Below are 27,615 nucleotides of genomic sequence, written 5' to 3' on the forward strand. Positions count from 1 at the left end.
TGAATGTGGCTAAATCCTACTGCTATTGTCAGTAATGCTGGTGAAGAGGTTACTGCCAGTTCTGCAGCCTCAGGGATCTTGCTTTCCCCTCGCTCCATGAGCAAGCAAAATGGTTCATGTGTGACATGGTAAGTTCCTGCTCCAACCTGTGCAGATGTGAAAAACTAATTGGTTCACGGAAGGGTTTGAGCCTTCCTGATAGAAACCTTCCTGATAGAAACATGGTCTCAGCTCCCACCGTGTTCCCTGGACTATCAGGGAATTGCCACCACAATCCCCTTGGCTTTGTGAGCACACGTACGGTTACGTAGCCTTCTGTTCCCTTTTGTTGTGCCTGCTGGTGAGAGCAGGGAAGAGCTGCAGGCTGCCGTTCTCAGCAAGCATGCAGCTTTTTCAGTCTGTTAGTAGGAAGCTGCAGCTTTTTGAAAACCAGCCTTCATAGATCCTGATTTTTTTTTTCGTTTAAACTTTTACACACAAATGGACTTAAAGGGGGAAAAAAAGTATGCTGGTGATCCATCTGTTCATTATTCATTCTGGTCCAAGTATTTTTTGTCAGGTTTTAGTAAAATGTGTACATCCCACTCGATGGCAGACCATTTTCTGTATCATAGGTGCTGTCTAGACTGAAGAAATGCCTTTGAAAATGGCTTAGCAAATACGACTTTTCACATAAAATTTAATTTCCATTTGACAACCTGCTCAGTGGTCTTGGCTGATACGGCCTTGAACTTCTGCCCAGGTATGTCTTGGTTCTGAAAACTTGCTTCAGCTGCCTGCATTGCATCTTCAACCCTTTTTTTCTTTTTTTTTGCATCACTTTCAGAATTTTAAGAGAGACAAGGGGCAGCTCTTACAATTTTTATGCTTTATTTTTGAGACAAACTAGATTCTGATTTCTAGACACAATTCCTTGTAGGCATGATATGAATAATTCCAACATCACCAATGGCTGTCAAAACTCCCTTTGTATTCCAGGCTGCAGATAGTCTGGGCTGACTGGCAATATGAGCATGTGCTTCTTGGTTTGCTTTAAAAAACAACACAATTTTTGTCCTCTACCCATGGTGTATTCATTTTGACGCGGTCCCTCTTTAGGAGGGAGCACCTCTTCAGAGATGTTCAGCTCCCAAGTTGTTCATTAGTCTGCCAAAAGTCTTTGCTCTCAAGTGCTCCCGTGCGATAACCTCCCTCCCTGCTGCACACAGCTTTATATTCAGACTTGGGCTTCAGCAATAAATCTTTCATGCCTTCTGATGTACTGAAACTAGTCTTTGCTTGTTGCTTTTTTCCCCCTCCTGGATTTCAGCTGTGTATAAATCTTCCCGTTAGCTGGTACTTCGGCTGAAATCTCCAGTGGTTCACTTACCTCTTTCGGCCCTTGTTCTTCTGCAGATTGGAGAAATCTGCTGAAAGCTTATTGCCTGTGCTGCAGTGGTGTTCCAGCTCATGACACGATGTGCACAACTCCAGAAATGCTTTCCTAGATGCTGGTACCATACCTGTGGGCAGCAAAGAACTGCATTGTTACTACCAATAGCTTTCAAGGTGGTAGCTACTTTATTTTCCTCTTTTAATTACTGGAGCTTTTGCATTTCTCTGGCAACTGACTTCATGTGTTACATACAAGTGTTACTTGGTGTTGTCATCCTCCAGCCCTCCAAATGCCTGCAAATTGACTCTGAAACAGCATTTTCATTACAGGTACTGCTGGCATGCAGATTTTGCCCTTCCTTGTTACTATAGTGAATATTTCAATACATCTTTAATGGAAATATTAATTCTATCTAGTATTAGAAATAAAGTATTATTTCCGAGGGTGATTTAAGTATTCATCTGTGAAAGAATTTCTTGGTGATAAATAAAATTGATTTTTAAGCAAATACATGTGCACAGTAAATAAGTTGGTGTTGCAAATAATGTAGGAAATGGGGAAAAAAAAGAATGCTGTGAAACGGATCAGCAGAACAGTACAAACTTGGAAAACTGAATGGGTCTTCCAAGAAATACAGGAAAAACATTCTTTGTTGAAAAGTGACTATTTTCTAATATCTGCATGTGAATAAGGGTGCTGAATTGACTGAAAGATCCATGTTTTCTTTATGCTCATTGGCAAAATAAACTGTTGTGGGGTAGATTACCATCTGACCCTAGCAGGATGAAAGCTGTATTCATTGTGACCAAATGATACAAGCAGGCTCTCCAGTGTAATTTCATTCATTCTCTTGTGCTCACATCCTTAGAGAACCTTGTCTTTAGGCAAACCAGCGCCTTTTTGCTAACTGTGAATGTGTCCAAGCTGGAAATGGGAAGGACAAATTTTCATTTATTTGTAGTTTGCTGTGAATGGCACTGTTGAAGTCGATTGTGAGTCCCTGTTACTACTTGTTTGTTAAACTAATGCTAATTTAGGTGGACAAAAAGCACTTTAAAAGCTCTGTAATAGGTGATACTGATATTTTGTGCAGATCCCACTGATTTTGCAGCGTATGTGAGAAAATCTGGGCAACTTTGACTCACTAATTTCATTTTCCTTAGAAATACAAACAGCTCTGTGTTGTGTGTGCAGCTTCTCACCCAGAAGCCGTGATTGACTTCACAGTATCTAGGTTGCTGTTCCTATTAGAATCATCAGGGATATGGACTCTGCAAACCTCGTGTATTAGTTTCTGGCCACTGTTTTTGCTCTGTAATATGATGCTAATATTTCTCCTGCTTTAGCGCTGTGCTGTATTGAAGTGCCAGGTAAACACTGGTTGTCTTGTGTTCTGGTCATGCTGATAGATTAGCCTGCCGCTGAGGTTGTTAGTCCTAAGTAGTCCTTTAATATTTGGTGTACAGTTATGATATCCTGATACAAACATCGATTAAAACAGCAGATAAAACTTCTATTTTTATCAAGTTTTATTTTTCAGTAGCTATTTTGATATGTTTACTTTTACCAATTAACTTCCAGTCCACCTGAATGAAAACGTGACGTTTCGTAGAGTTTAGACTGGCGTTATAAAGACTGCTTTTTGTGGCAGTTTGTTTGAATCTGGTTGCGTTTGGACAAAATGGGGCAGTTAGCTGAGAAAGGTATCCCAGAGTGAGCATCTCAAGAAGAAGAAAACCTTGCAAATTAGACAGGTGTGGAAAATTAATGCCACATGAAGCAGCATTGCTAAAGCTATAGCCTATTTTGACATAGTCACCTTCAGTCAGCCATCAGAAGTTTCCATGTACCAAAGGACTAGAACATCTCATTTATGATTGTCTCTGGCTCTTACGCTGTCATTCCACTCTAAAGGAAAAGGGTTTTCTTACATTTGCCATTCGGTTGTGATGTTGGTTTGTTGGGAAAGGCAGGCTGAAGGAAACAGCATTGCTGTGTTCTGTTTTTGTCTGCTCTTTATCCAACTTCAGTACAAGGATAATATATTAATATTGAATAATATTGCAGTGTCCAATTGCAGTGGTTCCTTAAGTTGCCTTAATCCACCAAGATCGATGCTTTTCATCATTGGGTGATAGCCTGGCCCCTTCTAGGTGTACAGGGCTCCTGTGTGAGACTAACTCCATCCAAAACTTCAGATGATACAGGTACAATAAATGGTACAAACTTGTTTTTTTCTAACTCAGTGCAGAAATTGTGTGGTTATTTTGATCTCTACCTTAGTTTAAAACAAAATAAAGTGTCTCAGCTTTCCATGCCAATAAATATAAAGGATATAGTTCTGGAGATGAAGTTATTTGGGAGCTTTACTACTGAAAAGCAATGTTACTTGTTCTCAAACTGTAGTGGTGTTAAAATAGATACTACCTAACGTTGTTAGAATTCTAAGTTGGTGGGAGTATTAAAATCTCATGTTGATAAATCCATTTGTACCCCCAGTTTTTAACAGAAATCTTTACCCCAACTTTTATATCGGGCAAATGTGAAAATTTCCATGAAGTTACTCTTAAGTTCTGCTTCTGTATTACTCTGCATATTTGTCAGCAATAGTACTGTTTTCATCTCTTGAGTGATTCTGTAACAGTCCTATGCTATCTTATTTCTGAATATTGTTGTCCATGCCTACCAGCACACTAAATGCATGTATGCAGATTCTTAAGGCATTTTTAGTTAGTTTGGGGTGTATGTCACACAGCTGTATCTTTCAAGTACAAGAACAGAAGACTTCATACTCCTGAGATGGTGACGAGTCAAGAAAAGCAATATAAATAATTGAAAAACTTAGTTTCATGACCTCTTACCCATGTGCATTGAGTATTTATTTTCCTGGATCAGACAAAAGTAGATGCTCATCTACAGTGCATGCCAAAGTGTTCAAGCTTGTATGAATGATTTGAACAGAAATAAATGATGTAGAATGTGTATCACCATATATATGCCATCAATATATATATTATACAGATAATATATATTTATCATCAGCATACGATAAATACTTTGTTTCATTTTGTAAGAACAAGCTTTTCACTTGTCTTAAAACAAATTGGTAGATGGCAAAGCTCTCTCCTCCACCCCCCATGTCAAGTGTGACGTGGATAACTGAGAAAAAAGGTGTTCTCACGTGCACAAGGTCAGTGGGTAGTGACTTCCTCCTGGAGACTGCTTCTGGCAAATCGGTGCGAGCCATCTCAGCATCAGCTTTCCCTTTTCCTGACACTATCAAACCTTTTTTTTTTTTTTTTTTTTGTTTCGTTTAATGATGGGTAGGTGAGTCTGTAATTTTAAGAAAAAGCATGAGAAGTACTCATTCTGCTTCACAGCTGTGAACAGTGCCTTGGAGAATGTGGTAATTGTGAGTAGCTGCAACTTCTGCAACAGTTTCTGAAAAGATCACAGTGGACTACAGCAAAGTCTGTCAAATCTTTCTGAATGGGGTTCTGATATCACAAAAAAGCACAAGTGATTGTAACAAGGTGTCACAGCAGCAGTTTTAAGTCAAGGTTAAAACTGATGGGACACACCAAATCAAAAGGGATATTCCTCTTACCGAAGTATCTCTGTAGGAACTGGGCAAGTTCAGTGCTTCCAAGTGGCTGCATCTTAAGAACAGCTTCTGATAAGTGACATTATTTTGTGTAGGACACCGGAAAGAAACCGCTGCTTCAGCTTTCAGAATCACAGTAGTTTATTTCAAGGTCTTTAAGTAAAACTTTTTTTTTCCAAAAAAAACCCAAACCCTAAAGCCACCTCCCCACCAAAAACAAAACCATCATACAAAACCAACACTGGAATTGTTAATCCTTTTCTGTTGAATGAGAGGCAGCAATGATAAGGAACAACTAACTACTTAAATTAGAACAACCATGTTCAGTTCTAGTGAACTGGAGCTGCTAAACTTCCAGATAAGAGTTGCATCTGTGAAACAGGCGATCTATTAAAAGGGGCACAGTTGCTATTTGCTGCTCACCTTGCTAATATGCAGTGAAGTCCTAAAGAGGCTAGTTCTTACTCTCCTATCAGCAAAGTTACCACAATTTGTTAATTCCTTCCTCGCTTTGTGGAATTCCTCGCTTTGTGGAATTCCTTCCTCGCCAGACCCAGTACAGCTTTGAGTGAGGAAGGCTGCCCTACTCTTCTGAGCAGCATGTTTTTTTTTGGCATCATGTCAACAAGGCTTTTTTTTTTTTTTTTTTTTTTTTTTTTTGCGTATTCTGTGATATTCCTCAGTTGTGGAAAGACTTTGGGTGCTGTTTCATGCTTGGTGCTGTGCCATGACGAATCACCATAAGTGGGCCCTTGTCATTCTATCCCCTTCTCCGATGAAGCCTTACTCAGGCCTGAGCCCACCTCACATTAGCCAAGATGCTTGTTTCGTGTTTGCAGCAGCGTTTGGGAAGTGGTAGAGAGGAGTTAGTCTTGAGCAGAGGGGGTCTTCACACCCCTTTCACTTCTCCATCATCTGTTCAGGCACCCAGTGAACACTTCACAAGTGCAGCTTGCCAGCCGCAGGACGTACTGTGGAGGAGGGCTGGGTTTGGTGTACAGACCAAGGATATTCTCTATGCCCCACATCTAATGTAAGTGCACAGCTGTGTGTTTACATATGCTTTTCTCTCATTTCCTATAGCTACCAGGCCCAAGACCTTGCACCGGGGTGAATGCCCTTCCTCCTCCCCAGTACCCCCAGCTGATCCTACTCCCAGGTGCTGTTTTAGCTTGAAGTTAACAAAGATGACACAGGAAGCCTGTTCTTCAGTGGGCGAGCATCGATCCCAAACACATAGCAACTACTGAAGGTTTCTCAGAGCTAAGCAGTGCCCAGATCTGCCTCCCACAAAGAAACGTTGCTACTAAAGACTGAAAGTGATTTTTTTTTCTATTCTTCTATTTGAAGGGAAGAATTCATTTTATCTCCCTGTAAATTGTGATGCTTGTAAACTGGAGCTGAGCACACAGATTTGCTTAGCAGAAGTTGGTGTTGATTTTATTGTAGGTACTTTGTGACTTTTTACAGCTCTTTTAACAGCTAAGGATTAGAGGTTTTTTGTTTTTTTTGTCATCCCTTGGTTTCCCTGTTAGCGAGGCAGGACAGACAATCACACTGCAGCAGCCTCAAGTTAGGTCCTTTCTAAAAACCCTTTGGTACCTTAATGAAGATCCCTTACCTTAGTCTGGAACAGGCTTTCCTTAAAGTCGCTTCAGTGGTCTCTGACAGCTGCTTCCTATGTTTTTATGTCTGTCTGCATGATTAAAGAGTAAGCAAAAAATCTATAGTCAAGAACCTTTCCTTTTTAAAGGACAGCTCCAGCTGAGTGCAGCTAATTAAAATTTTATGAATGAGACGCCTTGATCTAGTCAGTTCCTGTTACCATCGGCAGTTTTTCCCTGGCTCTTTGCGTTACACACAGGAAATGTAAATGAATCCCTATTTTCAGCAGGCGTGTTCATTATGCCCTAGATGTTAGAAGTTGTTATCCTGGCTCCCAGGAGAGCACTTGCAGCCCCCAAACAGGCTTTTTGTTCCAGCTCTTCCCAAAAATTCCCTTTGTTGCACTTGTTACTTGATCAAGTACATATGCTCCAAAAAGCCAAGGCTTTACCTCCAGGGCTTTAATACACTACAGCACTAAAGCCCATCTTTCTTGTTACAGCACCACTTCTGCTGGCACGAACACGTCACAGGACCCACCCAGCAGCTTCAGTCTCTTAGAGAAGTGACAACTTTTCACTTGGAAAGTCAATCATAATCACTGTGGTCCCCTTTTTTCCCTCTGAATATAAAATTGCTGGCAAGGTTCAATTATATTTTCCCTAGGTAAAAGTACTGTTTGTCTATGTGGCAGCAGTTTAAAAAAAAAAACAACAAACAACCTTCTGCACTGGAAGAGGATTTTCACCATCAAAAAGAAGATGCTGTGTCACTTTATACATTTTTTGCTCTTGGTGGTAGCTTTCAGTTGTTACTGATTCTTACAGCAAATTTAGCACATCATAGAAAGCAGCCTTACCTGGTTATTTCCTGATGACAGCACAAATAAGAAAACAGGGTAATCCGTGTAAGGAAGCGCTACGTGCTGCCTGCTCTGGGCTGGAACAGCTGCGGTTCCTTTTGAGATCCACCTGCATGTGAAGAGGTTAAGTTTTATTCTGTGTAACAAAACCACCTTATTAGAACACCTAATGTTGAACAAATACTTTTATTTACAAGAGCATGTATGACCATTTTAAAATAAAAAAAAAAAAAGGAACAAGTCTACTTTTGGTCTCCAGCCTCGTTTAGATGAAGTCTCCAGAGCATTTCCTTATGTGCTGTTCTAGAGATCACATATGTGGCAGAGCTAATAATCCAGCAGTTCGGTACCAGTCTCAGGGTTGAGCACCCCATACAGCTTAGTCTCTTCGTACATAGAATATATTATATCCAAGTTCAACCATCCCCCCGATAAGCAAGGCCCACAAGGGGATAAATACATAGGCTAGTTTCATCGTGGTGAATTGCTGCAGTTTAGCGCAGAGGGCAAGGCAGAAGGCTAACTTGAGCAGCATTGCGATGAGGTACCAGGCTTTTTTCTTGATGTTCTGCGAGCCGTTGCGAGGGTCAAAGCCAGACTTGCACCGGCCGGCCATTTTTACAATTAACATAACCAGGAGGATAGTATCAAATATCCAGACTGGAATGAAAATGAGGAACCAGTTCCACGGTGCTTTCTCATCCAACTTCAGCACCAGCATGATCAGGAAGAGCAACGTAAAAAGCCATGTCAGTAGTACTCTTTGCGCCAGGGACATTCTCATTTAAACAGCTTTGAGAGGAAGTCTTCCCGTGCTCAGCAACAACCTAAGAACACCAGAAAACAGGGGGGCAGGCATCAGAAGACGTCACAGGATCAACCATGAGGCATAATCTGTAAAGCTGGCCAATTTCTTGCCTTCTCACCCCTTCCACATTAGCTACATGCTCTGTGTCCTAGCATTTCTTTCTTAACTCCCATTCCCCTGTGCTGGTTCCACCCACCATCGATGTCGAGTGCCCCCAGGAAGCTGCAGAACCCCCCCACTCCGTTTAGAACACGTGATGCTTGGAACCCAAACTAGCTGTCAAACTCGTTTAGGGATTTTTGTGTTCTGAGAATTTGTGCAGATCTATTTTCCTCCATTACTCATAGTTAATACTTGAAAGCAAAGCTAGCACTTCCCTGTCCATAATAAACAATCACACTAATGTACAAGCCAGCTAACAAGCACAAGTAACAAACTATCTGAAAGACCCTAATGTCTACAGCTGAAGTGACCCGGTCTGAAATTGAGCCAGAAAGCACTACTAACTACTACCTACTATTCAACAGCAGCCTTAAAATACTAAAAATTCAAGGTAACATTTGCTTTTTGGGCAAGTATCTCAAGCACACAGACACCAACTGATTCTGCTTCAGCCCAATCAACTTAGTGGCTTGGTAGCACATTTAAATTTCAATGTAGTCATGACAGAAGAAAAACAGACACAAGTATCTATCTGCCATTACAGTCATAAAAGTTTTTATATGCCTAAATGAAAGACACTGACGATCGCGTCTGCCAGAAGGATTTTGCTACAAGCTTTAAGTACCAACTTTAACACAGGAAGAATTATGATCTTATTAATCGCTGCTACAAAGATGGGCAATTGCATGGCAGTGACACAGCGCTAAAACAGGTGCCTTCAACAACTATTTTAAACATTTGAGTTTTTTTTTTTTTTTTTTTTACAAGTTTGATAAAAATTAATTCTAGAACACCACTGCTATAGTTCCACTTCAGTAAGAACCTGAACTTTGACTGGTTCCAGAGGACAAAATATTTAGGTCACTTCAGAAGAGCAGCTTGCTTGCAGTGCCCGACTGTCACGGGCTGCCAGAAGGGCCGGACCAGCCCTGCCTCCTGCCTTCTCCATGGGGTTGTGAGCATCAGCAACCCCATATGATGATGCCTATTCAACTTCCTGAACAGGCAGAAAACTGTGAGCAGTGTTTTCTTTTTAACTTGATTAGGATTTTTTTCCCCAGATTAGCACATTGAACCTGGCTTGTACTCAAACATCAGAACCAGATGCCGGGAAGCGGCTGCTGCTGGCTCAGCTGGTTAGGAGGTGCCGCTGGGGGATAACAGATCTGTGCACCTCTAACACCACCCCATAGCTGCAACCTGCCTCTTGATACACAGCTCAACATCCTGACTGTTTTATTCAGGCTGGGTCTGAAGTGTGACCAGATTAGATTTCAAGCAAAGCAGTGGGATTTCTCTTATTGTAGAGATCCAGCCAAGCCTAAACTAACCAAAGCTGGGGTTGCTGTAAGCGCATCTCCCTCTGGCACCTAGGTGACCCCAACCCAGGCCAGTTCCTTGAACTGAACTAGAATAAAAAAGAAGTTTGGTATTTTTGTAGTTTACTTTTCAGTGTCTCTGTCCCGCTTGGATTGCCACAAGGTCTGAGGAAAGGCAGTTACTGGAGAGGTGGAACCGAGACCCCATCCTTAGGGGAGGGGTGGGGCTGAGCAGTGACCTCTGCACAGGAGTTAACTGCTATTAAGCTGAAAGATTAGAAGGAAGTTTAGATAGCATTGCTCTTTTCTCGCCGTAGGAACACACCTAAACCAGCTGGCAGAGAGGATTACAGAACAATTACTATGACCCGCTTTAAGCATTTCCTGCACTTTGATAACATTTCCAGTATCCTGGAGTAAAAGTTTGTGGCTACAGTAAAGACAGAGGTGACCTGAATCTGTTTCAGCAATCCTTTCATCAAAATGTTCCGGAAAAAAGTTCTAGCAATCATTGCTACAGATAGTACATGAAGGAGAATCTCTCATTAGCAGACTGGAGAAAGGAGAAACCAAAGAAACAGGCTGGAAACTTGTGCCTGGAAGGAATTCAACACTCTCAGAAGTATCAGGTGATCGACACTCAAAGAAGGGGCTATCAGCTGTCTCTGGGGAAAAATGAAAGCTGCTGACAATGTATTAGATGGGGCTACTCAATTTGAAGGTTGCTCACGTCATGAGAGGATTTTCAATTTTCTTAGTTGTTCAGAACACTTTAACACAACTATAAAAAGCACAACTTTTAAACACAACTTTAAAAAGCACAGACAAAAACCTCAGCAGGGGATGTTATACTGCCTTTCACTGACCTAATCAGGAGACGTACCTGCGCAATGGGACAGGAACTGCAAGGCTCCATTTGATTTTACATTTTGAGGATGCAAACTCAAAAAATCCAAGGGTACTTTTGAGGTCTTATAGCGCTGTACCCCAAGTACAGGAAGCTAGAAAACTACAAACTGACAGCTGGGGATGCAGCTGGCGTAGTGATGAAGGTCTGATCACACAGAGCACTTGACCATGTTTTGCTGGCCAAGCAGAAGGGGATGTGCAGGCTACCAGCTGGAGGCAGCCATCCCAAGAAGATGTTCGCGTTGGGAGAAGGATGCAAATTTGGTACAAGCCTGAACCAGTTCTTCTGTGAAGAAGCAATGTCAAAGGCAGGGTGCAGAACTAAAAAAGCTGTCAGCTCCTTACAGGCCTCCTGTAATTAGCAGCAAGTGGAGTTTTATCAGTAATGAGGAGCACGGCCTCAGCACCGTTACCGACCTCGGCGGGATGCTCCAGATAACCAGAACGCCCCAGGAGCTAATTAGAGCCCCTTCAGAAGGGAAAAACAAAGCAGAGGAGCCACCCTAGCGCTCAGCCCTACCGTAACTGCTGATCGATGAGCTTAAATGTAAGCCTGGACTGCTGCTTGACTAACTTCAGGAGGGGGGAGCCCAATTACACAGCGCTGCAGGTTAATTACGGGACGCGCTGAGTAGTCTCAGGGGAACCAAACCCGGGAACGGCCCCAGGGTCCCTCACAGCCCTTCTGCTGCTCGGCTGGCCCCCATTTTCCCTCTTATTTCCCAATTTATCTTTTGTTTTCCACCCTATTTTCTCCCATCTCCCTCTTTCCCCCCCTACTTTCCCTTTACTTTCCCCTTTTTCCCCTCTATTATCCCCAATTTCCCTCCTTTTCCCCCTATTTTTCCCTACTTCTCCACTTTATCCATCTATTTTCCCCTTTTCCCTCTATTTTCCCCCACTTCCTCTCCTATTTTCCCCACGTTCCCTCTCTTCTCCCTCATCTCTGCCCTTATTTCCCCCAATTTCCCTCATTCTTCCCCCTATTTCCCCCCTACTTCCCTCCTCTTTTCCCCTTTTCCCCTCTTCTTCCCCCATATAACCCTCTATTTTCCCTCATTTCCCCCGTACTTCCCCCATTTCCCCCCTATTTTTCACTATTTTCCCCTATTTCCCCCGTTTCCCGCCTCTCCCCTCAGGCCCCTCACAGAGCTCCCCCCCCGCCCCGGGGTCCCCCCGGCACCTACCGCAGGGGCAGGGCCCGTCGCAGCCCGACCCGTCCCGTCCCGGCCGGGCCCCGCAGGCCGCACGCAGCTCCGCGCAGCGTCCCGCCCCGCCATTGGGCAGCGCGCACGCTCATCACGCCTCCCCGCGCTGTCATTGGACCGCTCGACATAGAGCCCTCCTTACGCCGCTCTGTTTGCGGACAGGCCCGTCACGGCGGCGCTGCCCTCTCGCGGTTGGCTGCACCTCTCCTTTCATCCCGCCTCCCTCCCTCCTCCTCACCTCCCATTCGTCCTTTCGCCTGCCTATCACCCCACAGCATCACGAACCGCCCATCAACCACAACCCCACCCACCCCCTTTTCTGATTGGACAGCACCGCCGCCACTCACTCCCCCCCGGAGTGGGCGGGGACTGCACGGCTGAGGTACCGCGGCCCCGCCCCCTCCGCGGCGCGCGCCTCGCTCCCCCCCCCCGCCCCTCACAGTTGTTGCCTCCTCTCAGTCTCGCGCTCCCCGCGCTGCCGTTGGCGGAGCCGAGCGGACCCGAACCGGACCCGAGCGGTGCCGGACGGAGCCGAACGGAGCCGAGCGGACCCGAGTGGAGCCGAGCGGTGCCGAGGCGCGGCGCCGGGCAGGCGGTAAGCTCGGGACCCCCCTCCCCAAATCCCCTCAGCCTCAGGGGGGAGCCGCGGCCGCCTCCTTCCCCCGGGGGGACCGTGACGGGACCGCGATGGGATGGGGAAAGGGGCTGGGGAAGGGCCCGGCCCCGCGGCCCCTCAGTGGGGGCCCGCACGGCGGCGGTGGGTTGAGGCCCGCGGCCTCCCCCGGCCCGGCCCGGCCGTGAGGGGAAGGCGGGCTCAGCCCCCTCAGCCCCTCGCCCCCCTCTGCCCCTCAATTCTGGCCCCTCCATCCCAGCACCCCTCCCCTCGGCTGCCCTTCGGCTCCTTCCCTCTCCCCCCCCGCCCTTTTTATTACCCTTTTATTCCCCCCCCCACTCCTCGCCCCTCACGCCGTGCCCGCCTTTCCCTGGAAGCCCAACGCCCGGGCTGTGCCTCAACGTTTCCCTCCGTCGTGTTGTTTCCTAAGTTCTTCACTTGCTATTTATTTATTTATTATTTTTATTTTTTTTTCCTGTGAGAAACAAAGGCGAGAACGCTGGGGGGGATGGTTACAGGTAGCAGAGCCCTCCAGGTGTTGGCTGCTTTTGCCCTGCACACAGCTCGGGTGCATCAGGTGTAGCGACACTCAGAGCCCTCAGCCTTAAGCCCTGTGCTCGTCCCTCCATCCTTTACAGCCTTTACACACCGCTGGTCGCTCGAGAAGCCACGCCACCACCTCGTTTCGTTCCAAATCCGCCAGCGTCTTGCCCATCTGCGACATAATTAACCGAAGAAAGTAATTAATTGGAAAACCCGACTTGTTGCAAGGGCGTTAATTAAAGTTCTGACATTCTTCCCGATGAAACGGCCCCACAGCAAACGCAGCTCGTGCCGGGGTTTGGGTGCACCACGTCTCTAATAGGAATGGTGTGTGTCATCGGTAATTTGCCCACTTACATCTTCCTGTTGATGCTGATAAACAGCTGGCAGTATCTGTTTTATCAGGGAGAAGTGCAGTGCTTGAAATAACCTGTTAATCCTCGCCAGGCAGCCCTGGTGTCTCGGGCCGTGGTTAGGACGGTCGCTCGGTGGCAGGAGGACACGTTCCTGTCGTGTGCGGCTCGGTGCGAGGTTTATTTTGTTTTGCTGGGGTTGAAGGCTAAAAGCGTTTAGCGAGTAAAGCTCTGGGTTATAAATAGCTCTGTGGATTTGGCTATTTCTGGAGCTTGGAAGGTTTTAGCCATCTCCTTTGATTTGCCTCTTCCTTTGCGACTCCCTGGGAAGAATAATCCTTTTCTGAGAAGCCTTATTTTTGTTCTAGTAAGGTGTTTACGAGCTGATGTACGTACACACATCACACTTCTGTCACTTCTGATGTTTTTTTCTTCCCCCAGAGCTCTCCTGCACAGTATTCGCAAACAATTTTCATTTCTGCCAGCGAAGGTTGAGAGCAGCGCTTGGGAGCGGTGCGTTTAAGGTCCTGATCCCCTTTTAAAGAGGAACATTTATGCAGTTGGATTTTCTGTTGCTATGTTTTGGTGCCAACGTATGTTTGTGTTCTGGGTATAAATATTAGAAAGGGCAAAATAGACTCTGAGTCATCTGAAACAGAATTTGGAAACCTGCTTGGTTGAATCCAGTGTTTGCAGTAGGATGTTTTTCCTCTCTCATTACGTGGAAGGAGACGGGCGAGTAAGCCGCCAGTCGGTCAGTTCTCCCGGAGCAGTTGGCTCATCTCGCCCTGGCGGTCGGCCCAGCTGCCCCCACGGCTGCCCAAATAGCCGTGTGGGTTCTGGGAGAGCTTCGGAGCGGGACACAGGCTCTTGCTGTGCTTTGAGGAGTGTGTGGATGAGGTGAAGAGGCTTCGGTGGCTGTGTGGGAGCGGGTTGGTGGCCGCAGCGGCTCCTGGAGCTGAGCAGTGCTGTTCCCGTTGTAGCTGGCAGGGGTCACTGGAAAGCAGTGGACATCAGTTCTGTCCCAGGTCTCCCCAGGTGTGTATGCTCTCTTCCTGTGCCTTTTCTAAGATTGTGTCTTACTCCTTGTAGTAGAAATGTGAAAGAACTAGCAGTATCATCTATTTTCCTTTTCTCAGGTTTCTCATGAGTGAGCGTGATGACGTTCACAGGTGGTTTGGGGTCTTTGAGGGAGTTGTGTCTGTAACAAACAGCATGCTCTGCAGATTCATGACCCAACAGTTTACGTGCATTTTTGGCTGGGCTTTTCTAAGGGCACAAGACCCCCACAACTACTTTCCTTGTTGGTCTTCTGCTGTTTGAATGACTCCTTTAGTCCGTCAGATGGCACCACCAAATTTCAGGGCAACTGAAAGACATTAAGTGCCTGCAGAGTGACAAGTTTTTATGAAACTCTTGGCAAGTGTTGACCCAAAGTAACATTCTCACCAGGAGACAGAGGTTACGTGGTGCTTCAGGACCTAAGTGGCTCCTGGTTGCATGCCGAGCTGGGCAGCAGGTGGGGTGGGGCTGCTGGGATGCTTCTTAGCAGCAACAGCCACAGATCGGTCACTGCTTCTGCCCACAGAACAGTGCAGGCCTGCTTATTTCTTCTTATTATTATTTTTTAAATGTTATTTTCTGTTTTATGGAGGAAGCAAAGCTCTTGGGATACCTGTGCTGCAGTGCTGCTCGTCCTGCCTGTCCAAAGACAGCTGACCACCACTAACTCTGCAATAGTGGTCAAAAAGGAGAGGCTTTGGAAGTGTTCAGTGTCACGTTTCCTTCTTTCAGTTTGTTGTGCTGCTGCTTGTAAAGGTCTGTGGAAGCGGGTGCAGGGGAAACAGTTACCTACGTGAAGAAATTAACCTCAGATTTGTGAAAGCAACACAAAAAGCATAATAAATTGCCTATAAGGGAATCCTAGTTGCAATCCCTAGTTATAATGAAGGTTATAATGCATTGCTATGTCGTGCTGGGGAATGTTTTACATGTAAACAGAATAATTTAGGTTGAAAGGGGTCTCTGGAAGTCACGTACTGTGTCCAAACTTGGAAGCAGGGCCAGCTGCAAAGTTGGAGCAACCAGGTGTGCATATATACAGACAGCCATGATGTTTTCAAGAAATCTGGAAATGTAGATTCATTTATTTTTAGTCGAGGGAAGGGTGTCAGAGAGTTCATAGAACTGTTCTCTCATTTCTTAATTTAAGTGTGCCACGGGGGTTTCCTGAAATTCACTGTCACTGGGACCGCTGTTTAAGCGAGAGATGTGCTGTTGCAGCTTTATTCTCGTCTCACTTGGCGTGGTCGTGGTAGACACGTTCCCGTGGGTCGGGATGACACGCTGCCTGGACTGACTCCAAGCGTTGGGCTGAACTTCTGTTTCTGCAAATAAATTTGTTGTTCTTAACAATAAAATTGCCAGGTGGGAGAAGAAATGAAAACCGTACAGCATCAGAGACGAAGTCAGGCGTGCCTTGTGCTTTGGGAGCTGGCTGGCGCCGGATGCTTTTTGGGGTTAGGTGCTTGGCAGATGCCAGCCCTAAGACAGATGAACAGTGCTTGGCAGTCAGCTGTCTTAAGGCACAGCTTGGTTTGGTTTGGTTGTTGCTCGTGCTCTTCCCTTGGCATTTGCAGCTGGCTGCTGTGGGGTCGTGTTGGGACCAACACTTGTATGGCCAAGTTGACCTTGGTGATCTCTCAGGGTGTTGTGTCCCAGGCTGTGAAACTCAAGGTTCCTTCAGCCGTGTGTGTTATTTTTTCCTCAGCGTTGTTTTGTGCTTAAATAACTGCTTTCTGCTTGAATCTGAGTAAAACCCTTGGCTTCAGTGACTTCCTGTGGCAGTGGATTTGACAGCCTGATTGTGTTGCAACATAAAATTTCTCTGTTAAAAGTTTGGCTTTGCTTTACTTCCAGCTCAGACTCAAGTTCCCTGAATTATCAGAAGCTGTTATTTTCTTTACTCTATTTTCCTTTGTATTTATCAAGGTCTTACTTAATCTGTAAGTCCTTATTTTTCCGTTCATATGTGCCTGTCTCAACAGGGGACTTTTAAAAGTGTTCAGTAACTCGTAGCCCTTCTCAGAGTCTCCCCTTCCCTCCCCCCAGTATTTTAGTATTCTTCCTCAAATAAAATACGTGCACCTCAAATAAAATACGTGCATTTCTGGTCAGGTTGCTCAGCTGGTTGCCAGCAGCACCCCAGTATTGTCCTTGCCTTTCCTCATCTCTTCAGGTGTTTGTGCTCTTCGGACTGTAGTGTGTTGAATGGAAGAGCTCGCAGAGCCACCTCATCTCCTTCCCAGATCTGAGATTCCTGATTTTAGGGTCTTGTGTGGTGCAGGTAGTCCACTTCTCACCTGTCTTACAGATCAAATGTGCACTGTTGATATGAAATTCTGTTCTGATACTGCCTATTCATTGGTAAAGTTGATCTCTCTTAAGCTTTGCTAACGTAAGATGAATTGGCATTTGGAAATGTTACTTCTTCGGTTCTCCTTTTCTTCTCCAATGCATGAGAGATTTGTGAGCATTGCTGGGCCTGTTTACAGCAGCTCGAGGTTAGCAATCATAGGCCAAGCTCCCTCAATTTAAGGACCTGGTGCTTCATTAAAGTGCTTCATTAAAGGTCTAGGTAGGGGCAGGAGTGTAGGGCGACAGCCTGAGTTTGTCCCAGTTAACTTTGCTCAGAAAAGGTGATCCCTACATGGGAAGGGTGTGGGTGGAGACCTGTCTCGGGGTATTTTGAATGGCTTCAACACCCCCTGGGCCCGGCTGACCTCCTCTGTTGGCTCCAGGAGCACCCTGAGCGTCTTCAACAAGCGCTTCCTCCTGCTAGAGGCTCCCCTGCCAGAGCTCGGGCAGCCAGAGGAACGTGGCTAACGTCAGCCGTCAGCACCTGCTGCAGCAGCGTGATGGATGTCTCGGCGTGCCGGTCCCACAGAGGTCTCGTGGTTGGATTTTGTGTGAAGCTGGAGGTCCTGCGGTGCTCTCGTCCTGCTGCTTTACCTGGAAACCTCAAGGAGCGAGCTGCTGGGGCATGCAGGGCAGGACGCTGCCTCCTTGCTTCTGTTGCTGCTGCACAGTCTGACACGAGTGAGTTAGGGGAGCATCGAGACTAGGAGGACTCGGTGTGAGTGTGGTTTTACTCGGCCTGGGTGCTGCTGTTAATCCTCATTATCCAAGCAGCCCATGGCAGTGAAGAACGTTGACCTCAAAATCGTGTTCAGTTTCCTGGCTGCTTTTTAATCCGCGGCAGCGGTCGCTTTTCACACACAGCAGGCTATTCACAAGTCCTGGCTGCCCTTCCAAAGGCTCTTTGAAAGCCTGCGTCTGCTTTATCGCCTGCTCTGGTTTATCAGCGAGTTTGACATGTTCAAAAATGCTGATAGACGAAGACGTGAGCTTCCTTTGCAGAAAGGGCCCTGATTACCCCTATCAGATAGGCTTTCAGGCAGGCTGCTGTTCCATTTTTAATGATGGTTCTGAGGAGCGTGCCAGATACACGTGTAGGGCTTGTTATTCAGAAGTCCCTTGCTTTGAGCACTCAGATACTTCTTAAAAAATAGAGTCTCAGCGTTTGCTACTGTATTGCTCTAGAAGGGTGGCTGCTCTGAGGGACTGCTGCGTCTGACAGCTCAGCCACTGGGTGCCTGAGCTGCTTCAGAAACTTGCCAGCTTGCTATTTGGAGAGCATGATGTCAAATCGCCCATTCAGGAGCGGTTTCTGACTTCCTGACTGTGCTCCTCGAGAAGCCGCAGCTCTGCCTTGCATTGCCTGGTGACAGCTAAACACAGCTCGCTGAAGAGCAGCAGATATTTCCAGTGAGTAAGGTTTCTCGCAGGAAATCGCCGGGGTACTTGGAACCACGAGGAGGAGAGCGGCAGCACTGCATTTGATTTCAAGGTGGCCACTGTATATTGGATTTTTTTTCAGCATTTCTTTGGGGGATTTCTCCTTGTAAGACTGCAAATGTAGGGTATAACAGGATAACAGGGTATATACATATATATCCTATGTCTGCATGCAATATTCACTACAAACCCAGGAATTAAAAAGAGCAGAACTTGCCATCAGCTGTATGCTGTTTAATTACTTTTTTAAAGATGTGACATTTTTAGAAGTGCCTTGTAGATCTAGGATGCTGACAGCAATTACTGCGTTTGGATTGACAGCAATTCTGTAACTAGCATCTCTTATAAGAGGCAAAATTACCTTGATTTTAATCCCCTTTACAGGCCTGAATTTTCTCCCCTTATTAAACAGCAGAGCGTGATTGAATATTGGGAACATTTTGCTATTGAATATGCACTGTGCCAGGCTCAGAAGCAAGTTCTGGGAGGTGTAGGTCCTGACTGCTCAGTGCAGAGCCCTTCTCCAGCACTTTTGTGAATGAGGTAGCTATGAAATCATGCCATGGCATTTCAAAGGGAGCCCTGAAAAGAAAGCAGTTATGTAACAGAATGAGGAAACTTGCACAGACCTTGACGCTGAGGCAGAGATCCCAGAAATGGCTGCAGGAGCCGCAGCAACTGCACACGATGTTCTTTTCCCACAACCTGAAATAAATCTCAGGAACCCCGATGCTCAACACTTTGCTACTATTTCCCAGACAGTTGTGTAATTCACTGGCAACACAGTTTTTCCCAGGGAGACAGTCATTCCCTGCGCTGTTCTCTTGTTAGTTTGCCCTTCAGATGTCGGAGCTGTTAGTTGTGGAAGTGGTGATGGCTACGTCCAGCCTCCTTTCTATCCAGATTTGTTGTTGTTGCTGGCCTGATAAAATCCTCCAGAAACGAAGCTTCCCAAATGAATATCTCAGGATGTTCGATGCTTTTATTTTTTTCTTTTCCCTTTTTTTTCCATTTTAAATTTAGACAGAGTGAAGAACAGGGCTTGAGAATTCAGCCCGTGAACAATCTCTGAAGAATGCCAGTATCCAAATTTAGCAGGCTTGGTGTTCTTTCTGGAAAGCAAGTATGTTAATTCCTTTTTATTTACAAGCTACCACGCTGTTCCTTTGGGAACCCAAGTATGTTAATTCCTTTCTGTTTGTAAACTATCCTGCAAGGCAGCGACTTGGGGGGCCTCGGCTGGCACAGCAGCAAGAGTATTTTCCTGCTGGCCGCTAGATAAAGTCCTTAGGTTAGCAGTATCTGATTTTTTTTTTTTAATTTTTTTTTTCCTTCTTCCTCGTCCCTTTGTCTGATCCAGGTTTTGTTAAGGTTAGTTGAAAGCAACGTGGTAACACTTCCTCCAAAAGGTGTGACAAGTTTCTCATTTGCTTCCGTGCCATTTGCAATTCTGAAATGCTGTTTTGAGGAGAGCGCCACGTAGATGAAGTGCTTGAACAGAACACTGAGAGCATTATATGGCGTTTGATGTTCCTTTTAGAAAGGGAAGTGTGGGTTTAATGATTTATTTGTAATGCACATGAAAAGAAAGTGTCATTTGAAACACTGCTTCAGGGATTTAAGCCTCTTGATAGCAGCACAGCCCCCAGGATCTGAGTGCAGGAAGGACGACTCCTGGCGAGTGGCAGCGGTGTGTCTGCTGTATGCTGGTGTCTGCTGGGTTCTTCTCTCATGACTTAAGTTTTCAGTCAGTAGTGGATGAATAATGTCACTAGGGCTGCTGTTCACTGGGCTTCTTAACTTCAAATATCACAAAATGACAACAGCCTGATGATAATGTTAGCTTCTCAGCATGAGCTGAGAGGGACCTGCACGTTTTGACTCAATGGTTGGATGGTGTCCTGACTGTTCAGGTTAGCACTGTTGTAAAGGAAGGAGGCTCCTTGAAACACTTGGTGGTTCACAGTGTTACATGCAGGAAAAACAACTATTTGCCAGTGATGCCTTGCCCATGTTGTATTTTTAATGATGTTCTTTTGCTCGTTGACACTGCTTAATCTTGTGTAGTCTTCCAGAATTTGTAAGTCATTGTTTTGGCCTTTGTTAGTCTGAGGACCACAGCTTTATTCTGAACTTCCCTCAGACTTCAGATAGATTTTGTTTGCTGTAGGCTGTCATTTAGAAAGGTTTGCATTTATGTCTGGCCTTGGACTCCAGAACATTTTGGATATGAGTAAAGTTTTAAAATATACTTATTTTGAATTTATTTAAGTGTATAGTGTAGTATCTAATCCCGTCTTAAATATTGTGTGCTGCTTGGCTGAGCATTTAAATAGCTGAAGACATCTAAATATGCGTTTTGGTAGCTTTTGAAGAAATTGCTCACTTGATTGCAAGGTGTAGCGTGTACTTATTTAAAGTGGAATGTAATTATGCTGTGAAATGGAAAAGAAACAGCTAAGAAACATCTGAATAAGGATCAACAAAGCAAGGTAGTCACCTGTTTTTAGTTTTAAGCAAGTAGGAATTTCATCAAAGGCTATTGCTTGTTATTCATAATATTAACAGTGAGTTTAATGGAATTGTAAGGAATGGCTGGGTTAAATGTTGCAGAGATGTTGGGATCAAGCTGTGATACCTGTGTGTTCCCTCTTATCTCTGAAGTTGGCAGTATCCTTAATGCTGCTCTGAAGTCTCCAACCAGTTAAGATGAAGCTAATCTTGCTGCAGTGGCTCTGCACAAGATGTGCAAAAGCTGTTCCTTGCCCCAGGGCGTGCATTTGCCATACAATGTGAAACAAACGGGGTAGGTGTTGGGAGGTTGGGTGGAGAGCGAGGCAGAAGAATAGCAGTGCTCTGGTGGGGCTGCAGATGTGTATCAGCTGCTTGGCTTTGCTCATTCTGCCCATTTGGTATGGATGAGCCTCAGAGCCCAGCCTGCAGGGTCTGCCTTCAGGATTGATGCCATACAGACTGTCAGCTGAATAAAATAGCAATTCACAAGGAATGTGCGGAGTCCTGAAATGGTCTCCGTCTCCTGTGCGTGCGGTGAGCTGTGGGCAGATGCGCAGAGTCAGAGCTGGGGCAGCAGCTTAAACGCCTTCAATTGTTGCCATCAGTTTCTCATCCAGATAAGTTACCTTCAGGCCAAACGGATCAAACTCATTATGTTGTCTTGAAAATACGAAAAAAGAGACAAATCCCAGCCTCGTAAAGCAGAAACAGCGTCTGGAAATAATTGAATGCATTTTGTCATCTTTTGTTTCAGCGCTGCATCAGAAAGCGTCGTGTATCTCCTGAGGAAGGATGTGATATTTCCTGGTAGAGGCTTTTTTACTTAGCACGCCAGTCGCTGTGAGGCTCGTGAGAGACATCAGTCCTATGATCTTGTGATATCTTCTTGGCAACTGTGTGCTGTGGAGTTCAATAGTGCGTTAAATAATGCTACACTGGGCTGCGTGAGGGGCTTAATGGAGAGTTCTTTAAAAATATGAAAACCGTGTAATCTAAGTAACAGGTTTGTTGAAAGGAATCAAATAAAACAAGTATAATAAAGTAGTTTTATTACGGTTTTGTGATGTAACTGTTTCTTGAGGCAAAGGGGTTTTGGGGGAGCTGGAGAGCTGCTGCAAAAAAAGGGTTGCTGCCTTGAAAATGCCTTGGCTGCTCTCAGCCATATTTGCTGCAGCTGGAAGTGTGGGATGCAGCAGGCAGTGCTGGTTTCCTGAGCACTCACTGACTTGTAGAGGGGAAGATGAAGTTAATGTATCTCTTGAGGTAAAGCTTCCTGTGCAAGCTAAACGGTTCTTTCAATTGCTGCTGATAATGAGATTCTACAACCGTTTTCTTCGCCTGTAATTACAGTGGTAGGAAGCAGGTTATGTTGGATGTGGGAGGGCAGGTTGCTGTAGGAGAAACGAGAAGGAATTAAAGATCCTCCAAGTCACTGAGTTCACAAGGGAGGGGAAGGCGAGGGCAGCAGGTGAGATCAAAATCTGTATGGGATTCTTCATCTGTAGGTTCTTCCACGAGCAGTGGGGTGGCCTTTGTGGGAGCTGTGCACAGGTTGGTCACGTTATGTGCAGCAGTTACAGGTGTCTGAGGGCTTTGCTTTGAATCTGTAGTCCAGTGTAGTCAATTATTTTTATATTGAAGTTCACCTGAATGCTTGCAAATGAGGAAAGGAATCCTATTTTAACCTTTGTATGGGTGAGATAGAAGGGTAAGCGGTCTGCAGTATGCCAGGTTAGGCTCTGGTTTTAGTGACAGAAATATTTTTATCTTCATAGTGCCAATAAATTCTTAATCCCTGATGGTTGCTCTTAGTTAACCTGCTACTATTGTCAGAAGCAGGTGGCTCAGAAACCCGCTTGCAGGTCTTGACACAAGTCGTGGTGTCCAGCTTTAGCTGACTTGCTGCGGCTTGCATGGTGGTATGACCTCGGGGAAAATCACACGCTTCTCTTTGCTCATTTGCACCACGAGTCACTGTGCTGAGAATTCTGAAATAAATAAGAGGCTCTCTAAGCTCTGTCAGAGATGTTTCTTTTTATTGGGGTGTAATCTTCAAAAATTTATGAAGGATTTTGGAGTTCTGCTGTTAAGAATCTTAACGATGGTACCTTTGGGGTATTTGGTTTCTTTAAAAAAAGCTTTGTGAAAGACAGAAACGTACTGCGTTATGTTTCTTAGAGGTTGCCAGGAGCAAGTATAAAATCAATCTATTTGTTGCAGGTCCGTTCTGCAGTGTTTATAGTACGTATTCCAACTCAAAATACAGTCTCTCTTAAAGTAACACACTGTAAAGTAAGAGAACATCCACACGAGTCAGGGAGGACTGAATAAACTGGCTTCAGTGCAGAACCGAGTCTTCCCAAGGGTCTCCACCCCTTTCCAAGACATGCTTGGAAGGCTGGGAGCATTGATGGGGCTTTTGTAGATGGAGCATTACCTGTGGTGTTCATGCAGACAGCTGTATAGGTAGTCTCATTGCTCCTTTTTCTTTCTTTCCCCATAACTTTAATCTCTCCCTGTAAAAATTGCCTACAAATTTAACAATTGCTGTTTCCTTTTCCTGAAGAAATGCAAAGTGCAATACTACTGTTGACGTTGTATGATGCGATCAGAAGCATCTTTATGTTTTTTGTTGAGAGGGTGAGATCTTACAAGAATTCTTGTTGCGTAGTTTGGGGGCTACACTACCACTCCTCCTCCTCCTCTTCCTCATCCCCCTGTTCTGTATCAAACCGAAATGCTGTTTGATAGCACTGGCATTAGTTTCAATGTTTTAAAAAAACCCTTCTGCTCGTTACCAATAAACAAAAATACCACTCTTGTTTTCTTCTTTTGACTTTGCTTTAGGGTACCGTGTTTATTTTGCACCCAGCAGGGTTATTTTTATGATCAGCCCTGCCTTTTTCTCCGAAAAATACCTAATGGTGTGCATGAAATTTTCTGGCATTTTGTAACATGTTTATTTCTTGACTTCAGATTTTTTGTTGTGGTAATAACTACGGATTGCTTAACTGATCAGAAAAGAAGAGGGGAAGTGCTGCTTTTAATAAAACTCTGAGATTGTCCAGTGATAAGGAAGCTCAGTCTGTGTGCCACTTGTGCCATACTGGAGACGAACGACAAAACTGAGGCTTCTCTTATCCTGTAGCAGCAGATTCACAGCTGTGTTTTCTTAGAGGGAAGAAAAAACAACTAACTCTTACTAAAATAGAAATGAGGCAACGTGTAAAGTAATTGTAGCTGTTCAGCATGTTCTCCGTGTAATGGGAGTATCTTTACGTCGTGTATGTTGGCCTCCTTCTGGAAGGTGGAAGTAAAGTTTTGTCTTTTTCTGTTAACAGCCTAAAATGACTGTGTGAAGTCAGTGGAATAAATGGCGTCCAAAGTAACTGATGCTATAGTTTGGTACCAGAAAAAGGTAAGCTTTCTATTTGTTTTTATGGTGGCTTAATAACCCCCTAAAAGTTGGCTTATTGCATTTTGTGTGTGAAGTACATGTATAATAAATACAAAATCCTACTGCGTTGTTGGTCGGCGTTGTATGTGTGACAGTGACTAGGTTGAAGCTTTTCTTCCAGAAGTTAATAAATACCTAGTGACCATACCTTACGGAGTGGAAGAGTTTTTGGTCCATTTTGAAAACCCCTCACCTCCTTGGATACTTAAACTGTGGAAAAAAGGAAAGAAATTTTTCTTTCTTGGTATGACGTTAGTTGAGGTACTCGTGAGGAGAAAGCTGCCTCTGTAGCATGTAAAAGAATCACTGTATTAAAGTAGAGAGAAAGAATTACAACATTTTCTGCTAGTATCAAGGATCCGTGTAATCCAAAGCCAAGTGAGGTGGGTTAGAGCTCTTTAGAAGTCAATTAAAAAACAAAAACAAGTGAGGGAGAAGGAAAGAGGAAAAAAAAAAAAAAAAAAAAAAGGTCTCATTTGGAGATACATAATCATGAGAAACTCTAATGGTGTATTTTTTTGGCTCATGTTTGTACATAGAATGTTGATGTCTCTTCCAGATTTATCATTTTGATGATTTCAAGTTACCATATTCTCTTGACATTCATATGCCAGTTAAGTCTTTTTAAAAAAGCTGAATTTTTTCCAAGTTTTGAGATATGCTTCTGTATTAAGATAGAAATTTAAGGTGTGATGATTTTACAGCATTTTGCCTTGGCTCTCTGTGCTTTATTAAGCTATTTCCTTGGACCTCTAGCTCTCTTTTTGACAGTATGCATCATATCCTTAGAATAACGGCACTGGTCTTCGAAATAAAAATTTTGGTTGACTTCTATTTCAAACAACTATAACTTCTAGAAATCTAACAGTACAGATGTGCTTTCCTGAGGTCTTTTCAGCTGTGAATTAAAGGTGCAATTGGAAAAGCAGAAAAATGAATTCTGGTTGCTTAATTTGTACAGAATGCTTAACTAAATATTAAAAATTTGAGAATCATTAGAATTTAATGAGGATTGTTCTGTTTTTGTACAGTGTACTCTCTACTTTCCTCATTCAGGCTTCAGAAAAAGTATTTTTGCCTATATAATGAAGACTATGTAGGAAGGTTAAAGTACAGCCAGCCCCTCTGGCTTCTCACCAGTAGCTAGCATCTCTTTAATGGTCTGATGTAGACTTGTAGCTATGAACTTTTTAATTCTTACGTTAACGAAGTCAAAAAGTGTATCGCTGAACTTCGAAACTTGGCAAAGTTTGGGAAGTGCTGTTGTGTGGCTTTCCTTCTCAGATTCACTTACCCTTTTCAATATGTACAGAGGTAGTTGGAAATCCTTTATAATATGCTGTGGGTTTTGTTTTGTTTTGTTTTTTACAAAGACTTGTAGGATGATTTTTAGGAATATTTAATCTAACAAAATTCAGTGCAGGTTCTCATGAAAGGGACAGGTGATGCTTATTACAAAAATCTTTAAGTAAGCAGTAAGCTGATTTTACCTGCTTCTATGTTCTCTCATAAATTTCATTCAATCAAACTGTTGCATGCAAAAGCACCGAGTTGTGTGCCTGAATGGCCAGGATCTCGTGTGCAATGCTAGAGATGCTGGCTATCAGATCCCCGTCATGTCTCTAAGGTTTTTGGGTTGGTGGTGACAAACTAGTCTTCAGACAGATCGTTTATGTGACTCAGCTTGATATATAAAGTGGTCATTTGATGCGAGCAGGAGTCTGAAGTCTCTGTAAATCTTAGGTGAAGTTCCTGCGTGGTGTCTGTTTTTTGTGGTTTGTTTGAAATGTACATCTGTGGTCCTGTTGGACACACAGGAGAAGGAATGCCATATGTGATATGCTGCAGCTTTCCACCGTCCTGATTTTAGGAACGCAGGAGCTTCTGCTGATGAGTCACTGAGCTGCGAGCTTACAGAGAGCAGAGCAGGCCTTCTGGTCTTGATATAAACAACCCAGTCCTCATTCTTGCTGTTCCCAGGAGACTGCCTCTGACAGGATACCTCATTATCAGCACAGGTCATTCTTTTAACCCTTGTTCTCTTGTTTTTTTATCCATTGATTTCACACACGTGGTTCCACTTACTGCATTCATACCAACGTCAATATTTCCTCTACAAGTCTCTGCAGGTTTTTTCAGAGGTTTGCTCAGCCAGAAATTGCGAAGTGCCTTTATGGCAAGGAGTTGTGATGAGGTGACTACTGTTACTTCGTGAAAGACTGGGCTGTCTCCGGGTGAGAGAAGGTCTTGCATAGACCAGATGTCAGTGTTTTCCACGGTGTGATCAAAATTTAATTGCAACCTGCATGCAGTCAGGAGTCTGCTAAATGAGCAGGTCCCTGCTTTGCTGCTTTCAGAATGAGGGAGCGGGGTCTTATTTTCAGACAAATGTCCTTGCTTCAGAAATGTTGCATCTCCTGCAAATGTTTGTACTAATTAGCTTGTTATTTCTGGGCCCAGTTCAGTGAAAGCTCCCCTGGATCAGGCTGATAACTCCCAGAACTATTTAACTTTGCTGTGTGTGATCCTTTCCTGGGAGAATCAAGGAATTTTTGCCCATATATATTTTTTTCCCATCATTTACATGTCATAGTGTTTTTTTTTCACCCCTATGGATCCACTGTTTGCACTTAAGATTTCAAAATAGGGAATAGGAAGAGCTGTGCTAGTGGCAAGTGGGTCCCAGGCATGTTTTTGTCCCTTCTGATATGTTCCTGTTAGGTGATTGCTTATGATGACAAAATCCTGAACTTGGTGAACTCTGAGCTCTCTCAGTTTTAAAATTTTACTTCATATTTGTCGAAGATTTTCCACTTAGCTTGCTTTTTAAATTTGCTGATTCCCCATTACTGTAACTGAAATTGAAAGAAGGGAGGAATCAATACTTAGCTCATGCTAGCAGTAAAACGTTGCTTCTGGGCCAAGAGAGAGCCAGGGTTGCAGTACTATTGATCAAATTAGTATGTCTTGCCTATATGATAAAAAGTGGAAAATAAAGTATTATTTTTTTTCAGATAAATGAGTTATGCAAAAATCCTAATAAAGAATATGAAGAATTTAGAATATTTGTAGTCAAACATAAAGAAGTAAAAATGTATTTGAGTAGGTAGAGACTTAATGAGACTTAGATGAAATATTGAACAGATCGTTTACTCCTTGTTTTGTTTTCAGTTTGGATACTACTTCACACTGTATTTTACACTTCTTTTTTTATTTCACACTTTCTATTTTTCCCATACTAAATTACAAAGGTCTGTTGTCTTCGCAAAAGTAAGGCGGTTTTATATTTCTGTAGAGGAAAGAGTAAAAGCAGCTGCACTCTTCCAACCCTACTTGCACGCAAGTTTTCCAGACAGCAAGCACAGAAGTAACTTTACTCATGTGAGTCATTCTATTGTCTGAAATTGAGCTTCTCACACGAGGATG

The 27,615-nt window shown here is 44.2% G+C and overlaps 2 protein-coding genes across 10 annotated transcripts in view; one reads left to right on the plus strand and one right to left on the minus strand.

Moving 5' to 3' along the window:
- Window positions 1-87: 87 nt before the first annotated feature.
- Window positions 88-11,933, minus strand: TMEM60 (transmembrane protein 60). Of its 4 annotated transcripts, none has more exons than XM_082757898.1 (5): window positions 11,832-11,933; window positions 7,693-8,273; window positions 7,444-7,555; window positions 6,601-6,675; window positions 5,010-5,950 (listed from the first exon to the last, which is right to left on the minus strand). In XM_082757898.1, exon 2 carries the CDS (start codon window positions 8,228-8,230, stop codon window positions 7,826-7,828), a length of 405 nt encoding a protein of 134 aa, XP_082614024.1. In that variant the 5' UTR covers window positions 8,231-8,273; window positions 11,832-11,933; the 3' UTR covers window positions 5,010-5,950; window positions 6,601-6,675; window positions 7,444-7,555; window positions 7,693-7,825. The 4 variants fall into 4 exon arrangements, with proteins under 4 accessions (XP_082614025.1, XP_082614024.1, XP_082614026.1 ...); XM_082757900.1 differs by adding an exon at window positions 10,619-10,996 and having other exon boundaries at window positions 7,444-8,273; window positions 11,832-11,891; XM_082757897.1 differs by having other exon boundaries at window positions 7,444-8,273.
- A 377-nt stretch (window positions 11,934-12,310) lies between these two features.
- PHTF2 (putative homeodomain transcription factor 2) overlaps window positions 12,311-27,615 on the plus strand; it is a 66,995-nt gene continuing 51,690 nt past the window's right edge. For 4 of the 6 annotated variants that reach the window (XM_082777188.1, XM_082777192.1, XM_082777190.1 and 1 more), the window contains exons 1-2: window positions 12,311-12,447; window positions 24,074-24,150. In XM_082777188.1, the coding sequence (XP_082633314.1) occupies window positions 24,106-24,150 (45 nt within the window). In that variant the 5' untranslated portion in view covers window positions 12,311-12,447; window positions 24,074-24,105. Of the gene's footprint in view, window positions 12,448-19,317; window positions 19,342-24,073; window positions 24,151-27,615 lie in introns of those variants that run through there. The other 2 variants (XM_082777189.1, XM_082777191.1) reach the window with 2 other exon arrangements.

The sequence above is a fragment of the Aythya marila genome (genome assembly GCF_965140915.1).
Source record: "Aythya marila genome assembly, chromosome: 1".
Lineage (NCBI taxonomy): Eukaryota > Metazoa > Chordata > Aves > Anseriformes > Anatidae > Aythya > Aythya marila.